We start from the raw sequence: 18,575 nt of genomic DNA, 5'->3' as shown, positions 1-18,575 counted from the left end.
TAAAGGCTTCCCTGAGCTTGGTTTTCCCTGTACCTTGTTTCTCCTTCTCCCTCTCCATAGCATGATACAAGTTCTCATTGTCCATCAGGAAGATAGGGAGCTCCTTTTCTCTTGTCTGGGAAGTGTCATGCACTCCAATGGGGTTAAACCAAGAATGAATGAATAAATAAAAGAATAATATAAAGACTCCCAGTTATTTTGAAAATCCAGTCCTGGCTGAGATTCTCAAATGCTTAAAAGATCAAACTGCCGATTTTAATTGAAAAAGGCAAAATAAAATGAATGCTAGTACATTGTGTGAATTCCGTTTTCCTTATACAAATCCCTAGTTTCCTTGGGAGGGGAGATAGGGGGCGGAGAAGAAAACAATCACGGTAGAAATAACTGACTCATGGTGGCCCAACGCTTCCCCGCGGTTGGCATGTTTTGCTTTGCAGAAGGTCATAACAATTGCCCACTGCAGATCAGCAGAGTTTCCCTGTTCGCGCTGGAAATGGCAGAGCCAGGACAGCACTAGCCCGGCAAGGAAGCTGCATGGGGACGGAAGAGGAAATTACCTGCTGTCATTACAGCACCTGGAGCTCCGGTGAGGAGAAACGGGGACCTCTGCAGTTTTACATCTGAGCAGCAGCAATAAGGAGCAACGGCTAGACGTAGCAAGAACAACGCTCCCAGCCTCTGCCATGCTCCACCATGCGCCTCGAACAGTGGAGGGACACACCAAGTCTCCTGCATGGGTATCAAACACCAACATCCCCTCTTCCAGCCCCGCCACCCCCAAAATAAGCCAATCCTCCTCCCCCCTTCTTCTCCTTGCACATGCACCCTGCGTTTGCTGCAGTTTGCTTTACCTTCAGCCTAAGACTGGGGGGTGTGGTGCATGCACAGCTGCTGCCTGCCCTCCAGTCATAAAAAAAAAAACAGGGGAGAAAGTAACTTAAAGGACTTACCGGTACTCTAGAGACCTGCGGAGAGGGCGGGGCCTCAACTGGAAGAGGCGTGGCCTCTACCGGAAGAGGTGGGGCCTTTAAATCCCGGGGCTTTTAAATCAGGATTTAAAGGGCTCAGGGATCCAGCTGAAGCTAGTAGGAGCCCTGGGCCCTTTAAATCACCCCTGGAGCTACCAGCTGCAGAGGTGGCTGGGAGCCCTGGGGTTTGGGCAGGGGTGAAAGTAATTTACATTTCTTACCCATATGGTCCAATCGCAAGCAAGCAACCCACCTCTCCTACGTACTTCATGGATCCCTCCCATTGCATGACATAGATATAGAAAATAAAGATGCTACTACTACTAAAAATGCTGTCTGTAAAAAAACTTTATTATTGGAATAAACCTGAAAAAGTGAAAACTCACTGTCACATTTTTCTTTGTGTCTTCCGTCCTCCTCCAGCCAGGCTGCCGACGGTAGGCCATGCTTTCCCCCTGCCTGCCACTCAGCAGTGGCTGCAGGGACTCCCCTCTAGCTTGCAGTAGGGAGCAAGGAGACTGGCTGAAGGAGGGAGAAGCCTGCCCCCTGTATAAGAAGAGTTTAAACTCAGCTGTTCCCTGCGCAGTTCAGCCTCTGGGGTTAGGAGCCATTTCTGGCATCCTTGTTAATTTCATTCACAGTTGTTGTGGGGCGGGGGAGGGTGTATGTGACCATGGCAGGGGCAGTCCTTTTCTGCCCCCGGGATGAGGGGATCTCTCCAATATTAATATACACAACAAATACAATAGGCATTTGGCTGCACAGCTTAAATCCAGAGCTAATAAAAGCAGGTGGAAGGGGAAAACTCACTGTCACCTTGGTTTCTCGTCTCCTCCCTCCTCCTCCTCCAGCCAGGCTGCAGACAGTAAGGCTCTGCGTTCCTCCCCCACCCCCCACTCAGCAGTGGATCTCCTCTAGGCTCTAGCTTGCAGTGAGCAGGGAGACTGGCTGAGAGATGCCTGCTGCTGCTGCCTGCATAAGAATAGTTAAACTCAGCTGTTCCCTGGGCAGTTCAGCTCCCAGGTATAGGAGCCGTTTCTGACATCCTTGTTAATTTCACTCCTAATTGGGGGAGGGGGGGGGGGAAAGGTGTGTGTGACCACGGCAGGGGAAGTTCTTTTCTGCCTCCTGGATGAGGGGATCTCCAATACTACTATAATACAATAGTAGGGGTCGATTGCTGGGGTCGGGGCAGTCGGCAGCAGGCTGAAGCTGCATTGTTTGTGACACACACATTCATACACATACATACTGTATATATTACTGTCCTGTGGGGAAGGTGCCAGTGCCCTTTTAAGGGGTGTGTGTGTGGGGGGGGGAGAGACAAGTGTTTCTGGGCTAACACACCTCAGGAACTTCTGCTTAATGTGTGCTGCTAAATGGAGTCCGTCCTTCCCCAGGGGGGCTGTTTGTTGGTCCAACTGCTACACTGAAGAGCTATCTTTTTTGAAAAAAGAAGAACAGGAGTACTTGTGGCACCTTAGAGACTAACAAATTTATTAGAGCATAAGCTTTCGTGGACTACTCCTGTTCTTCTTTTTGCGGATACAGACTAACACGGCTGTTACTCTGAAACCTATCTTTTTTGAGAGATCCATCCATACTGTACATATATATTTAGAATATACCTGGATCAGAGTAGATTTAGATCTGTGAAGCAAGACAAGACAATTTTGTTTTCCCAGGAAGACATTCATGTGGATGTTCCAAAGTTAGCTTTTGGGTGCCATATGGTACCCCACATGGTAATCACGTGGGTTTGCTATTTACAACTGTCTCAAACAAAGCCGATCAAAGCACACGTGAAGAAAGGTCTTCCAATTATAAGAACTTAATTAACAATTTGTCAGTTTTGCATCCTGAAAAATGGCAAGAGAATCCCCATTTCAAAGAAAAGGAAATAAGAGCATTGGCTGATCAACTTAGGGATTTGTTGAATTCAAGGCTTTTGGAGGAAAAAACATTCCTGGTAAAACTTAAAAAAACTCGTCCTTGCAGTGGACACCCTTGCTGCAAGCAACACTGACTGCGAAAGGGGATTCAGTGCGATGAACAACATCATTACAGTGAAACGGACTGCACTTACCACTCGTCACGTGGTGGACTTGCTATTCATTTCATGCGTGGGACCTCCTTATACTCAGTGGAATCCCATGCCATATGTGAAATTGTGGCTTGGAAAGGGCCGATGTGCAGCACATTTATCTCGAGGCATGGCATAATAACAGGGAGAGCAGCTGTATGGCCCAATGTGGGAGTTGCTATAAGGATGCTTTGCTCCATCCAGTCCTTCCCATGGATGCCCCTTTCTTGCCCCCGCCGGGCTGGCCCACTCACACCTTCCATGTGCCAGGACTGAGCCAGGGGCTGGGGCAGCTTTGCTGTGGGTAGTGGTTCCCATTGGAGCTGCAGCCCCCACCTGCCACCCCCTATTGCTTGAGTTGCTGCTGCCGCATGCCCCCCAGACCTCCGTCTCCGCCCCTGTCTCCCAGGCAGCTCCCTCCCACAGCCTGGAAGAGAGAACAGCAGCTGCTGAGGCTGGAAGTTTTCCTGGGGACACCATTAAGCAGCAACCCAAAAGCTCGGCACCCACAGATTCACTGGCAGTGCCCAGCCAGACCTTGCCTCTTACAGAAGTTCCTGAGGTGTGAGCAGCAGAAATACTGTCTCCCCTGTCCCCCAACCCCTCAAAAGGGCACCGGTGCCCTCCCCACGGGATAGTAATACATACAATATGTATGTGTACGTGTATGAAGGCATCTCTCAGCCAATCTCCCTGCTCAATGCAAGCTAGAGCCTAGAGGAGAGCCCCTGCTGAGTGGGGGGTGGGGGAGGAACGCAGAGCCTTACTGTCTGCAGCCTGGCTGGAGGAGGAGGGAGGAGACGAGAAACCAAGGTGACAGTGAGTTTTCCCCTTCCACTTGCTTTTATTAGCTCTGGATTTAAGCTGTGCAGCCAAATGCCTATTGTATTTGTTGTGTATATTAGTATTGGAGAGATCCCCGCATCCCGGGGGCAGAAAAGGACTGCCCCTGCCATGGTCACATACGCCCTTCCTCCCGCCCCCCCCCCCCCCCCCGCTCCCCTCAATGCAATTAACAAGGATGCCAGAAACCACTCCTAACCCCGGGGGCACAGGGAACAGCTGAGTTTAAACCTTTCTTATGCAGGGGGCATGCTTCTCCCTCCCTCAGCCAGTCCCCTTTTCTTACCGCTCCCTACCAGCCAGTACCGGCTTACTTTCACCTCTGGAAAAAACCCAACCCACATCTAGCTTTCGCAACTTGCAACAAGTTCCCTTCCGGCCCCCCATTCATAAAAGAGAGCAGAGCATGCGCCTTGGGGCTTCAGTGCCCACCCATTCATAGAGTTGGGAGGACAAGCATGCGCAGAGGGGGTCCCTTTCCTCCCATTCATAAAATAGCCATTTTCCCAGGCAGCAGTTGTTGCAACATCGAGGCGAAGCAAGGGGAAGCTACTGCTGCTGACAGCACAGCACTTGCAGGTCCTTCTCTGAGACCCATGGTGTTTCGTGCCAGGGATTTGCAGGTCCAGCCCCTTGATCGGTCTCGGATTTAGGATTAACTCGCCTGTTGAGAGATGGTCTTGTCTGAACTGTTTAAAGTAAGTGGGAGATTCATATTTGTGGATATATATAAATAGAAAAATAAATCCCATCCCCCTCTCCCCCCAAGAAAATGTTTGCTGCCTGTCTAGGGGCATTTATCTGTTCCCTTTGCATGACATTGAACACAAACATAAATGTGTCTATTGTGATTTTTTCTAAAAGTAACACATATTATATCTATACACCTATGCTTTATCTATAGCTGTCTGGTGTCTCCTGACCTAAAGGGAAATTTGCGTTCTTCCAAGAAAAGAAATATCCTGGTTTCTGCACAATTCACATGTGTTCCCATGATTCGTATTGAAACTCCCTTTCCTGCTCTCCTATTAACATCTGCATTTGGCTTATGCACACGGCCGGCGGCTTTTACCAGATTTGGGTTGGGATTATTTTGGGGTGTTTTTTTAGAATCGCATTAGGCTTCTCTTCTGTTGATGGAGACTCCTTTCCTTCGTCCCCACCCCCTTCCCCTAACGGGTATCCATGCACAATCCCCCTAGATTTACAAATAAAAACTGTACCTGTTCGTTCCGTGGAGTACGAAAACTGATTTTTATGTATTTCTTCTCTCCAAGCCCTCTGTCTTGTTAGTATCAAGTGGCTCCGGAGCTGTCTCCATAATAGGACACTTTAGCGCTCAGCCACTGGAGTGTCAGATCTCTGCCGGATGACCTTTGCTCTTTAGCATTTTATTTCATGCAACTGTCCTGCAATTCCGTTTTCCTTTATTTCTTACTCCATCTTTGCTCTATTCCCCACAATCTTCTCGGTATTGCTGTGCGGTTTTGTTGCTACAGTTATAATTTTGCATGGGACTGTAGTTACATGTTTAAAATTGTAGTTAATTAACGAAGATTTGTGCATATAGTCATTTATATTTGCACGTATATTTTCTCCATATATATGTGTGTGTGTATATATTATAGAGAAAAATGTCTTGAGTGCCCTTCTCCACCAATTGCGTAGCAGACAGAGACAAGCTAGGGTTATATTTTCTGGTACCAGTCCTGGCGTCACAGTGGAAAGACAAGACTAGACTAGAAACGATATAGTCTGAAAATTCATTATCAGAAAGGAAATGGAAAAAACAGAGAGGGACATATGCAAGGCACAGAAGTCCAAGAGAAGAGCAGGATTGGAAATGCAGACCTTGGAAATGGGAGTGCAAACAGGAATCAGCATTAATCACCAGGGGAATGGACTTCATTCTTTCTTTCTCCTCAACTGATCAGAAGTAATTTATTACAGGGGATGATTTTTCTGCAATATAATCTTTCCAAAAGGGTCTGATTTCTCAATTTCAAAATAGTGTATTGCCACACTTTTTTTTCTTTTTCTTTTTTAAGAAGGGTAGAGGGGAAAACACTATGGATTGCAGAGTAGAGAATAATCTGTCTTTTATTCTTTAAAACGTCTTGAACTTCCCTTGTTCCAAATCATCGTAAAGCATGATATGCTAACAGTCAGTTTACAGAAATCTCAGGTCAGCTTAAAAAATAAATAAATTGAAACCTGAACGTTCAATATTAAGTCAGCCGTCTCTGATTTGGGGGGTTAAAAAATAAAGCTGTAATTTGTGCACTAAATCACAATTATCTTCATGACTTGCTCTCCCTTCTCAATATAAAAATGAGTGACAGAGGAAGGAGTGGTTGCTTTCAGTTATTGGGAATGTCTCCTTGATAAATGTGCCATATTCCATAGGCTATTTTTTTCTGTTGATAGAAGGGACTCTATTGCTATTGCACAATTAAGGAAACATTTTGAAATCCTGCAGTCCTTCTGAAATCCCCTCTGAGATATGTAAAGATTTGTTCATCTCCTAAAAGAGCAAAATAAAAGTTGTTTTATCTTTCCCAGACCATGGTGGGGAAATGGTCATTAGTCTTCAATAAAATGGCCCTAATAACTCTTTTCTAGCACTGCAGCAATGTATAGTTCCTAATATCTACAGTTTTCCCCATTTTAACATTTAAAAAAAAGCAGAAAACTAATCCAACATGTTGACTATACAGCTTTCCAAGTTAATCTCTGGTGTCTAAAGTTGTCTCTCTTTTTAGACAAATAACTGGTCAAATACTGTGGAAGGGGGGTTGTTTTTTGTTTTTCTTAAATTTAAGATCTAATACAATATAATTCCCTCCATTTACTAGAAAGCCCTCTGGTAGCATTCATCATTTAGTATCATTAACTTAACTCTAATTGTGTTCTTTAAATTCAGTGACTTACTTTTGTATGTCAAAATTTATTTTATTTAAACAATAAAAATAAGAGACTCTATTGCAGATAAACTGTAATCCTCAGAGATCTGAAAATTCTCAGTCCAAATCCTCACTCACACTGCAAGAAAGAGACTGGACAGGGTGCTTCTTGGAAAGTTTACAAGTCTATTTTTTTCAGCTTCTCTATTTCAGAGCCATTGGCATGGATTTAATGCCTCATCTTAAAAAATCAGATTTCCCTTACTAAGCTTTTCGATTTCCCCCCCCCACACACCTCCTCCCGCCCCTTTTTCTTCTCAGTGGAAAAACTGTAACTGTCTTCATACAGGTAAGGCCATTTGTCCGGAAAGGGAATTCAACCCTCTTGTACATATACAAATGAATTACAGAAAAAATAAGCCACAATTTTTCTTTGCTAAAGAGCTTAGAGTTTAAATCAATTCAGACAATGAGTTTGAAGCTATAGACATTCTACTCAGACTCACATATCTTCTCTCTCTCTCTCTCACACACACACACACACACACACACACACACCCCTCTCTACAATACTTTTTGATAGGGAGTGTCTCCTTTGACTAGTGTCTAGCTTTCTATGACACTAAGCTTTATCTTTGTAAAGGATTTTCTGCAGCAAGAAACCAATTTTTCTCCTCCATCTATATCCCCTCTCTGTCTTCTTTCCTTCCAACTAAATCTTCAGAATACTTCATAGGACCTTTAGATTCCTGCTGGTAATAGCACATCATTTACTACTGTTGGTGTCGCCAGGTAAGAGGTTCTAACCAAAGGCACGGTTAGAATTTCTTCAGATTTCATTCAGCTGTTTATCTCTGTGATTCAGAATGAGTTCAGTTTTTTATGGTCCACTCTTGCCTATTATGCAGTCTTACTTTGGCGTCCTTGCAATTACACAGCAAGCCTGATTCACCATTCTGAATCTTTCCTGTGCTGTCAAATGTGATTTAGAGTATCAACAACGCTTTGCCATTCCTGTCTACCTTGGGCTGCTCTTTGCATGTCCCCCACATTAAGTCCATAAATTTTCCTTCTCAAGTACTGTGCTATAGAAGGATTATTTCAGTTAGCCCCTTTGATGTGGTCCTCCAGCTGCCCAATGGCAGGCCTGTCATGGCAGATGTCCTGACTTCATTCTTAGAAATATCTGGGGACATGTGTTATCATCTTTTCTGGATAATTTTGGATATAAGGAGTAGCTGAGATTTGTCTGAGTTCAGCATTGCCCTGCCCAAATCAGAATTCACTTTGCATGAGTGGAAATTCTGCAGGTATATCTGACTGGTGTTCTTTCTAGCATGATCTAGTGGTTAGATGATAGGATTGTGAGTCAAAAGATCTGGATTCTATTCCAAGCTCTTTCACTGACCCTACTATATGATTTTGACAAGTCACTTAGTGAAATCTTGACCCCACTGAAGTCCATGGCAAAACTCCCATTGCCTTCAATCAGTTCAGGATTTTCCCTTAACCTCTGTGTGCCAGTTTCCACATACCTACCTCACATGGGTTTGTGATGCTTTTATTAATACTTGTGAAACACCATGAAATCTTTGGATGGATGATACTATAGCAAATCAACAATTAGTATTTGTTATGCTAGAAATGTTTGTATAGGTTATGCTCTGAGGTTAAGGAAACAACCTGGGGTTGCATTGTTTTCCACCCCATCCTGTTACCTTCATTCAGTGAAACTTCAGGGCTAAGTATCTGTACGAGAGCAAAGTTCGACAGGGTCTGATTTTTTGCTAGTTCAAAAGGAGCCCTCTGATGCGGTTCAGTAACTCTCCAGTGTTGTGGAATTTAGTTCCAGGTATTTGATATAAACAGCATACAGTACTTCAGCTGGCAGTGAGGGTGGAGCAAACCATGATAGCACCACATTCTAGTGCCACAAAACAGCCCCAGTTTTATGGGAAATAATCAATTTGCCTGAGAGGCACCGACAGAGCTCTCCATGTGACAAGGTGAGTACCAAGACACCATTGAAAGGCATGAGGCTGAAGGCCAAAACCTGTCCCTGAAAAATTGCCTTTATGAAGCATAATCTTAATTAAAAGGGGTAATGTGACCCACTTAGAATACTTGATATGAACAAGCTCTATATTGCATTACTCCTTTGATCCAGCTAGTGATATATTTTATTACTGAATAAACTCCAAGCAATGTTTTGGGGGCTCTTCTTTTAGATGGCATTTATTTAAGCATAAGCTCTGATGTTTGCATTTTAATTGCACCTTGCAAAAGCTGCTTGGGCAAAACAAAGATATCTCTGCCCTGGTCCTAGGTGGGTGAGGGGTGAGTACAGAGCATCTGCAAGTTCTTTTGACTTTAATGGGAATTGCATCTTTCAGACTCAAAATACACTTATGTCTCTCAAATACAGCTGATAACACTTTAAGGCCTGATCTTGCAGCCCTTCCTCAAGTGAGATCAGTGGGACTGCTCTCCCCCCTAAGTGGTGCAGAATCAGGCCCTTTGTTAATCCCTCATTTTCAGTATCCTGCTATTACTACATGGTTATAGGGCATTGACTATATTGCAAAAATATAAATATTAAACAGTTAGGTATTTAACTAATTGTATGAAGATGCATACCTCTCTACTAAGTTAAATAAGTCATTCAAAGTCGGTTCTGTTTTTCAGTAACTAGAAGTTGCCCAGCCCTTACGAAAATCCAAAAGACTGTAATAGATAAACCAGTGGGATTCTAAAGACATTATTTTAAAACCTATAAAATTTAATACAGAATGAGCCTTTCAGTAGGTTTACATAAACCATCCCATAGAGTTCTATAGTAAGTATATAATTTTCTATTAAATTCTGTAGGATAATCCAAAAACTTTATACAAAATATTTCCCACTAAATTCTGTAAGACTTTTTTTCCCCATAAAGTGAATCCTACAAAACTTCCAAGTTTGAAATGGTACCATAACAACCGCTTTGTACCTTTTTAAAAAATTATTTGCAAACATTTTAGGAAACTATTATGCAGCAAAATAGTAGTTTGGATATTTAAAAGAGGAAGTGGTGAAAAGGGATCACAACAACTGCAGTCAATTTAATGGAATTAACCACAAAGCTAATTCCTATAAAGGGTTGTATATTCTTTTTATATCAAATGTTGCAGACCTGTGATATGGTCACTCCTAGTTCTTGAATGGGAAAAAAGATAAATCTTCTCTAAATGGTTGTTTGTTCTTGACTTCTCAGTTTCAAAAGAGTTTCAGTTGACTTACTGGAATAACTTTAATTTTAAACATAAAACCAATTTGAGAACCTCTGAGATTTCCCTTCTCTTGTCTGGCTTCAGAAAACTGCCTGTATAGTCAGACCTGGTGAATTTGTGCCTGGCTTACCAATAGCGAGTCTGAATTTACTAATGATTTAAGTGTTAACTATTTTATGTGCATGTTGTGGGTATGTTATTCTTTAATCCATATTAAAACAAAATTTGCATCCACAATTATATCCGTGCTTTGAGAGATGGTATTTGTTGCATACACCCATACATCACATGTGCTTAAAGGCATGCATATGCTTAAATAACTTGCATGAATCAGGGCTGAAAGGCAGCACCGTTAACTTAAAAAAGAAAGTCAGTAGGACCTTTAAGGTACCACTCTCTCTGAGAGCTGACTATACAGTAAGTAGTCTATATAGTGAGCTAAGTTTTACTTGGTACTGTAAAATTTTTGCTTAAATTATTTGACTGCTAGTTGATAAGTGGCTCATCACCAAGCATCTTTGTTTGATGGGCCTTACCTCACAGTTCTTAAATTCAAGTTTGTAACTTTTGGTGGATTTTATTTTCTGGATTTTATTTATTTAAAGAGTTGTATGAAAATTGGTTTCTAAAATCTATGGCCTTTCTGTTTTGTACTAATTCTTTTACACAAACCAATAAACTTGATTATGCATTCTTGCCTGAATATTGGTTTGAATGTTATCTGCGAGGGACCTATGAAAGCTGCAAGTTGTTTCATCCGTCTAAACAACTAAAAGCAGAGGGAGATTCCTCCCTCTCCTTTTTATGACCTCATTAATCCCTTCCTTGCAGATTCAATGCAGGGCACCTATGAAACTGCAGATCATTCTCTGCAGTGGCTCTTCAAACAACACATCATGTTAGAATGCATTTGTATGAACAGAATGAAGGAATTTAAGTGAATTCGGTATTTGGGGCATTTGAGTGATGCCCACTCGACAACCCTGGAAACGGAAATCTTTCTTCACAATCCAGTGGTAGCACAAACAGCTGTCAGGTCCTTTCCACTGTGCTTCAACTGGTCTATCCTAAACAACAGAAGAGTTCCCTTTCTCCTCAAAAGATCCTTTTCCAGCTGATTCTAGCAACTCTTATTTCCCACCTTTCTTTAACCAGGACGGCTTTGGGAGCCAGAACCAGACACATCCGCTCAGAAAAGCACAGGTTGAGACGCTTCCTCTGTTGAGAGCTACTTTAGATACAGTGACCATTTTCATGCTGGGTCAAGTCCTGTATCTGAGCTTGGGCTCACAACCCAATGTTGATTTGCTGTGCTAAGGCATTGCTGCTACCTTACAGGTAGGTTAGATGAAATATTAATGTAAAATCCTTCTACCTTTCTTCTAAACATTCAGCCTGCAAGAAACTTGTCATCAGCAGTGCGCTTCAGATGACCATTCTGAGGTCTGTTTCTATCATGGGACCCAAGTACTAAAGATAAAAGGGGATGAAGCTTGGGGGAGAATGTCAGTTCCCAGTGCTCAGCCCAGCTGTTCAGGCTGTATCCTGGAGAAAGGCTGAGTGAGCAATCACAAAAAGACAAGTTGTTGCATCATACAATGTACTTATGCTTCAGGCTATTTTTGTAAGAGTAATAAAGTCTTAGCCAAACTGGGGTCTTGTATTGCTACTAAACCCTGGTGCGGAATAGGGAGAGGAAATTTAATTCGAACAGCAACAATGGTAGTATGTGGATATTCTAAAGAGAGGCAGTGTGTCTCTAAAGCACTGTATTGGGAGTTGGGAAATCTGAGTTTTTCACTTAACTTCTCCATGTCTCAGTTTTCCCACCTGTAAAATGGGAGTAATGATACTTCTCTACCTTTGGCCAAGTAATTGAAATAATTTCATGAAAAGTGTTAGCTAAGGTTGATTTTCAACCTTGACCGTCTTAAAGTCCATTTGGGTGGGGGTTTTGTTGGAGGTTGGGAGGGTTTAAGTCCAGGAAATAAAGCTGGTTTTCTGACCAGCATTAATTATCCCAATTAAAACCACCTGCTAATGTCTGTCTGCATATGAACGATTACAGAGAGTATAACAGTTGCCGGACATGGCTACAGTCTCTGTACGATCTGTGTCTAACTCAGTGGAATATGCAAGCTATTCCTACTAATTCCATGCAGCTAACTCTGTATTTGCATGGCCCTTCGGATAAATAAAAAGATGTAGTTCAGTCTCAATTTCCCTTGTAAACATTGTGGTGTTTGCCTGACAGCTGCCTTTTATCACAGAGATGGCTGCTGTTCATAGATTCTAGGACTGGAAGGGACCTCGAGAGGTCATCAAGTCCAGTCCCCTGCCCGCATGGCAGGACCAAATACTGTCTAGACCATCCCTGATAGACATTTATCTAACCTACTCTTAAATATCTCCAGAGATGGAGATTCCACAAACTCCCTAGGCAATTTATTCCAGTGTTTAACCACCCTGACAGTTAGGAACTTTTCCCTAATGTCCAACCTAGACCTCCCTTGCTGCAGTTTAAGCCAATTGCTTCTTGTTCTATCCTTAGAGGCTAAGGTGAACAAGTTTTCCCCCTCCTCCTTATGACACCCTTTTAGATACCTGAAAACTGCTATCATGTCCCCTCTCAGTCTTCTCTTTTCCAAACTAAACAAACCCAATTCTTTCAGCCTTCCTTCATAGGTCATGTTCTCAAGACCTTTAATCATTCTTGTTGCTCTTCTCGGGACCCGTGCAGTCTGCACACACATGCATTGAATTCAGTGGTGCAGGAGCAGACCTGTAATTTGCAACGTTAAACTAAATACTGTTAGCCCAGGCAGGTACATTAGACACTACCCTATAGGACAAATGTTCTGTCCATCACATATATTGGTGCACAATATGCCTTAAATGATGATTTTTCAGCCCAATTTAGACCTGCTCCCTATGAGCACAACTCCACTGATTTCATTAGAGTACAGCTGGGGTTCAGTTAGACCCCCCAACTGATATTTGGAAGCTACAGGTCTATATGCTCTATTTCAATAAGAATAAAAAAAATCTGTAATGGAAAAAATAATTGGTACAGAGATAAAGGGCAAAAGACAGGACTGTTTCAATATGGTGCAGTATTCCACCATTTTATACAGCTCCAGCTACATCTCTACCAACATTAGTCATGTTGAGTGCACACCTTTCCAGCTGAAATAGCTGCATCTCTATCCTCTAAGCTTTTTAAAAAGTAGGTTCTTGTGAAATACAACTGTCTTCCTTTAAATGCATAATCTCTGGCTGACATTCAGTGGTTAACACTTTGTATAATACTGAACTCTAAGCTTTAGTAAGTACTTTCTATACTGTGGCACTGAACTCTAGGCAGATGAAATATACATTTCCCCCTTCTCCCATAAGCCCTACTTATTGGAAATCATTGCCTAATTTTTTTCAAAGCCAATATTTCCTAAAAGCATCTCATGCAGTTAGGAAATAAGTGCTTTCAAAACTTTTCTGCTTGTAGTTCCAAAACGTGAGAGCTGAGAGCAGTGAACAGTTCTGATTTTTAAGGAACAAATTCTCAATGGATTTCGAACGGAATTTTTGTTTTGTTTTTGGTGAATGACTGAGGAGGAAGAGTAACTAGAGAACTATTAAATGGCAAATGACACTGGCTTAAAGACTAAGCCACCCTAAGTAGCTTCATTATTCCTTCTAGATAAAGCATTTGTCCCATTTCTTGTCTTGTGTGCAGACTCTCTCAAGCACAGCAACCAGCACTGTGCTAATGCAGCAGAAAAGGAATATACTGTACTGACCACAGATTGATATTCCAGAGTCCAGTTTCACTGCATGAGCCCTATCCTGCAAGATGCTGGGCGCCTTTTGTGAGGTGCTGAGCTACTTCACCTCCTATTGATTTTACTATGATTTGAGGGTGTTCAGCACCTCTCAGGATCGGCTCCCAAGTGCTCAATCAAATCAAATAAGTTATTCTAATAATGGGCTCTAGTCATTTTAAAGCAGATATCCCCCCCTCCCCATATAAAAAACATTAGGTTGATGCAGGGAGGTGGCAGGGTTGTTTGTTTTGGGTTTTTTGGTACAATATTTTTCATTCAATTAATTAAACTAGTGGAAAATGATTTAACAGCCAAGCTACACAGGATAGTGCGTGTATGTTACATACACACACACACACACACACACACACACACACAAAGTTCTAGGACAGGAGTTTAGGTGGCTCTTCCAGTTTAATGCACGCTTTCCATACATACAACTTTTATGGATAAATCAGTCCCCACTGCCAGACCTTCTGTTGTAAAATCCAAGTCTTGTCACACATTTCTAAAACTTAAAATAAAAATCTTGACCAGCTCACTACTTCCTTTTAGATTCCAAAAGGCCCCTTCTCCCTTAGCTTACTCTGAAGTTTTACTTGCTGCTGCTTTAAACTGATCCCGAACATAATTCATAAATATAAAGGTCACTCAGCGAGGAAATGGCCCATCAACTTGAAAACAATGTGCATTTTCCAAATTTGAAGCAAGTAGTTTCCGTTCTTTGATTTAAGTTTAGTTACTTCCTGTGGTTTCATGTCCTACACTGCAGTTGAATCTTTGGATTGGCTCCAGTATAAATTGCACTCTTTCAATGAAATTAGAAACTATAGCAATAGATGGTTGAGCTGGTCTAGCTAGTAATCAGCGTTTAGGCTAAATATTATTCTGCTTCATGTTTGATGGAGATAACCTAATTAGTTGGGTGATGGGATCTCTGATCAGATTTTCAGTAGTCTCTCTGAAGCGAGCTTTACCTGTAATTTGCACCGATCCCTTAGAGGGCTGTGCTGCTAGGGAAAGGCTATATATCCTCCTTATTTATATTCCCCACAATGGGGATGAAAGAAGTAGAAAACCTGTTCTTTTTAGGCCAATATCTGTCTGAAGGAGGGCAGTTTGAGACCATCTGTTGAGACAGACACTGGGGAGCTTTGCAAAGGATACCCAGGTTGCAGAACCTAAGTGTATGGGTCCCACCTTTCCCCACTCCCCTGTTCCAAACTCCCGCCATTCAAGTTCCCCAAGGGAGCAGAGGAATTGGGGGAGGGAAAGGGACAGGAATAGTTCGAGTTCACAGGGGAGGAAGATAGATTATTATGTTCAGAACAGCTGCTGTGGGTGTTTGAGATGTTCTGTTAAACTGGGGAGTTGGTGAGGAATTGTAAGATGCCCCAACCAGGGCCAGGATAAAGGGGGGAGGGGTCATTTGAACCCTTTAGGGGACCGGGTTCTCTGGGAGGGCTTTCAACCAAGAAGAAGCAGCTGATTCGCCAAGCCATGCAGCACAGGCACGTGAGCAGTAAAGAGCACTCTGGCATTTCATCTTGCACTTAGTGGGGTGAGGTTCCCAGTGTCTACCAGTTTAGCAAGATTGTCGGAACTGGCTGTAGCATTATCCTTCAAGTCTGTGTAACAAGACCTGCCAAGTGAACTCTGCACGGTTGGACTTCCTTGGGTTTGAGGTGCGGTGGGCTAGGGGAGAGACTTTCAGTGGCATTCTCCCCTAGAACCCCACAGCGACTCTCTGTGAGAAGAATGGTCTGCCAGGGTCATTGTTAACTTGAATGAACTTCTGCTCTCTGCACAGGGGAGGGAAGAGGGGTTAGACTAGACATGGGCAGAGGCAGGCAGGGGTATACCAAGCAAGGTCTGGGACTCCATATGGATGCCTCAGCCCTCCCAGGATGTCATGAGTGAGGAGGGATGGGGTAGGTCTGTGGATTAGGATGACAACCTCTCCCTGCCCTTCCCCCCCATAACAACTCCCCTGATGGTCAAATGCTATCCCTCTGAGCCCATGGGGAGACAAACTCTACGCTGCCTCACTTAAGCCATCCACACAGGGGCTTAATTCGGGCCTGAGACTTTGTGCTACTGGGAGTGAGTACTTCCCAAACTTTAGCCATTGCTCATAGTCATGTCTGTTGGAGACCCAGGGAGGTGACAACGTAACATTCCAAGTAGCCAAAGAATATTTTAATACAGGCTGATCACTCTAAGCCATCAAGCTCAACTTCCTTCCTTCCTCCTGCATTGCCTCCCCAGCAGTCACCGAGAGAGAAAGGGCTACTAAAGCCCAAGATGTCGTTACATGGAGCAATGACTGGGAGCGCTCTGCTAGGCCTAGGTTAGTGAGAGCAAACCAGTGCTAGTACGAATCCCGGCTTTGCACAAGAGCAGATGCTTTATCTCCACTTGAGGTGTGTTTGGCTCATAATCACTTCAGCGCAATAGCTGCTAGAGCGATGAGCCCTCCTTGGACTGGGAATAGTGACAATGTGAGTTAATTTGGGAACCATTCCTCTTTTCCCTTCTCTTTTTCAGGACACTTAAAGCAGTTTTTCCCCCCAGTGGTGAAGGACACTCTGACCAATGGAACCCCGGATTCCCCACAACATAACTGTGGTCCCAAACTCCGTCATGGTACAGCCGTTACTGGACAGTCGCATCCCCTATGGGAGGCTGCAGCATCCGCTCACCATCCTGCCTATTGACCAGATGAAGACTACTCACATTGAGAATGACTACACCGACAATCCCAGCCTCACCCAGCTGGCAGCACAGAAGCGCCCCCGAGGCCACCATGAACCTGCGCTGATCAGCCAGCACCTGCAGAGATGTGAGCAGGATGTCACCCACCCCTGGATCTCTTTCAGTGGGCGGCCCAGCTCCATCAGCAGCAGCAGCAGCACGTCTTCTGACCAAAGGCTCTTGGATCACATGGTGCCGGCCCCCGTGGTGGATCAGTCCTCCCCGAGAGCAGTCCGGATACAGCCCAAGGTGATTAATTGCAAACCCATGGATCTGAAGGGACCCATGTCTCAGGAGCTTGACAAGCACTTTTTACTGTGTGAAGCCTGTGGGAAATGCAAGTGCAAGGAGTGTGCCCTGCCGAGGACTTTGCCTTCTTGCTGGGTATGCAACCAGGAGTGTCTCTGCTCCGCACAGAACCTGGTCAATTACTCCACGTGCATGTGTCTGGTGAAGGGAGTCTTCTACCACTGCACTAACGAGGATGACGAGGGTTCCTGTGCAGACCACCCCTGCTCCTGCTCCCAATCGAACTGCTGTGCCCGCTGGTCTTTCATGGGTGCCCTCTCTCTGGTCTTGCCTTGCTTGCTGTGCTACCTGCCAGCCACTGGCTGCGTGAAACTATCCCAGAGATGCTATGACCAAGTGAGCCGGCCCGGATGTAGATGTAAAAACACAAACAGTGTCATCTGCAAGGTGGCGCTGGATGGCAAAGCAAGCAGGCCAGAAAAGCCTTTCTGACCATTTGGGGGTGGGAGGGAGGGCAGGGGGGTATGAGAAAGGTGGAAGAGACACCAAAGGGGAGGTTATAATCTGTGTTCGGAGGATAACATGTGTTAGCCTTTTGCCATCAACAGAGAAAGCCGAAGTAACTATTTCCTTAAACTGAAGCACTTTGGGTTATTCAGGGTTTTGGAATTGATTATCTAAAGTTAAACAGAGGGGGGCCAATGGAGGAGGATTCTTAATACTTTACAGAGCCCAGGCCGAAAATCAACATAGACCACAGAGTACAGCTGCTTAAAAAGTCTTTTCACCATCTGGTTCCTAGTGCTGGCTGCTCGCTGTGCCTACATTCAGCAAGAATAATTAACTATTAGCTTGGCAGGCACATCAGCAGAAGCAATATTCATTTTCATTCACAAAAGAAGAGTGGATTCAGAGTAGGGTGGGTTTTCTTCCTTTTTCAACTCTGATTTGTGACCAGTAGCCTGTTGAAGGTAAAGGGTTAACCGTTTTCTCTCCACTTGACTATTAAAAGGGCCAGTTGAGTACAAAGTAAATGTTTTCCCAAAGCTTTTTCCTTCCCTCTTCCAGAACAGATTTTGAAGCAGAAATAACTTTTTTTCAAATCACTTTCTATAACTGTCACTGCCATGTAGGTGTATTTCTATTCCTACCCCACCCGTCACGTTCCCCTTTTGATGCCGATTTTATTTTCTGACAGAGGTAGTGATATGGAATCTCTCTTCCCCCTCACCTCGCCCCAATAAGAGGACTATGGGCATAATGTGTTCTTCCCGACTCCCCTCCCCCATGTCAATTTCTTTTGAAATTGTACTTTGTCACTTTGCTAGTGAGCCTAAGTCTGTAGCCTCAGATGTCACATTTAGTAGATTTTTTAAATGTATTATTACATCAATAGTAAAACTTTTTTCAAGGGGCTTTGAATTTATCTGACTTCTGTAGTGTGATTTCTTGCTCAGCAAATGCTGATGAAGAAGTCCCACTAAGCTGAGAAATTTGATTCCCCCCACCCACCCCCGTCCTTTCTCAAACTGTAGTAGCAAGGTCAAGAAAAACTGAGCACAATACACATGTACATATTTTTTTTAAATGGATATCAGTCCAATACCTGTTCTCATGGAACAAGCTCTTCAGATCTACTTTGCTGATAATATTAAGGACACTTTTTTTTGGCAGAATGACATTTG

The 18,575-nt window shown here is 43.6% G+C and overlaps 1 protein-coding gene across 1 annotated transcript; it reads left to right on the top strand.

Moving 5' to 3' along the window:
- The first annotated feature begins 4,454 nt into the window (after positions 1 to 4,454).
- Positions 4,455 to 17,391, top strand: SPRY4 (sprouty RTK signaling antagonist 4). The gene is made up of 2 exons (XM_034779810.1): positions 4,455 to 4,592; positions 16,435 to 17,391. Exon 2 carries the CDS (start codon positions 16,483 to 16,485, stop codon positions 17,380 to 17,382), a length of 900 nt encoding a protein of 299 aa, XP_034635701.1. The 5' UTR covers positions 4,455 to 4,592; positions 16,435 to 16,482; the 3' UTR covers positions 17,383 to 17,391.
- The last annotated feature ends 1,184 nt before the right edge of the window (positions 17,392 to 18,575 follow it).

The sequence above is a fragment of the Trachemys scripta genome, chromosome 8 (assembly GCF_013100865.1).
Source record: "Trachemys scripta elegans isolate TJP31775 chromosome 8, CAS_Tse_1.0, whole genome shotgun sequence".
In the NCBI taxonomy this organism is placed as follows: domain Eukaryota; kingdom Metazoa; phylum Chordata; order Testudines; family Emydidae; genus Trachemys; species Trachemys scripta.
Note: the sequence above shows the minus strand (reverse complement) of the source record. Positions and strands in the feature narration are given on the sequence as shown.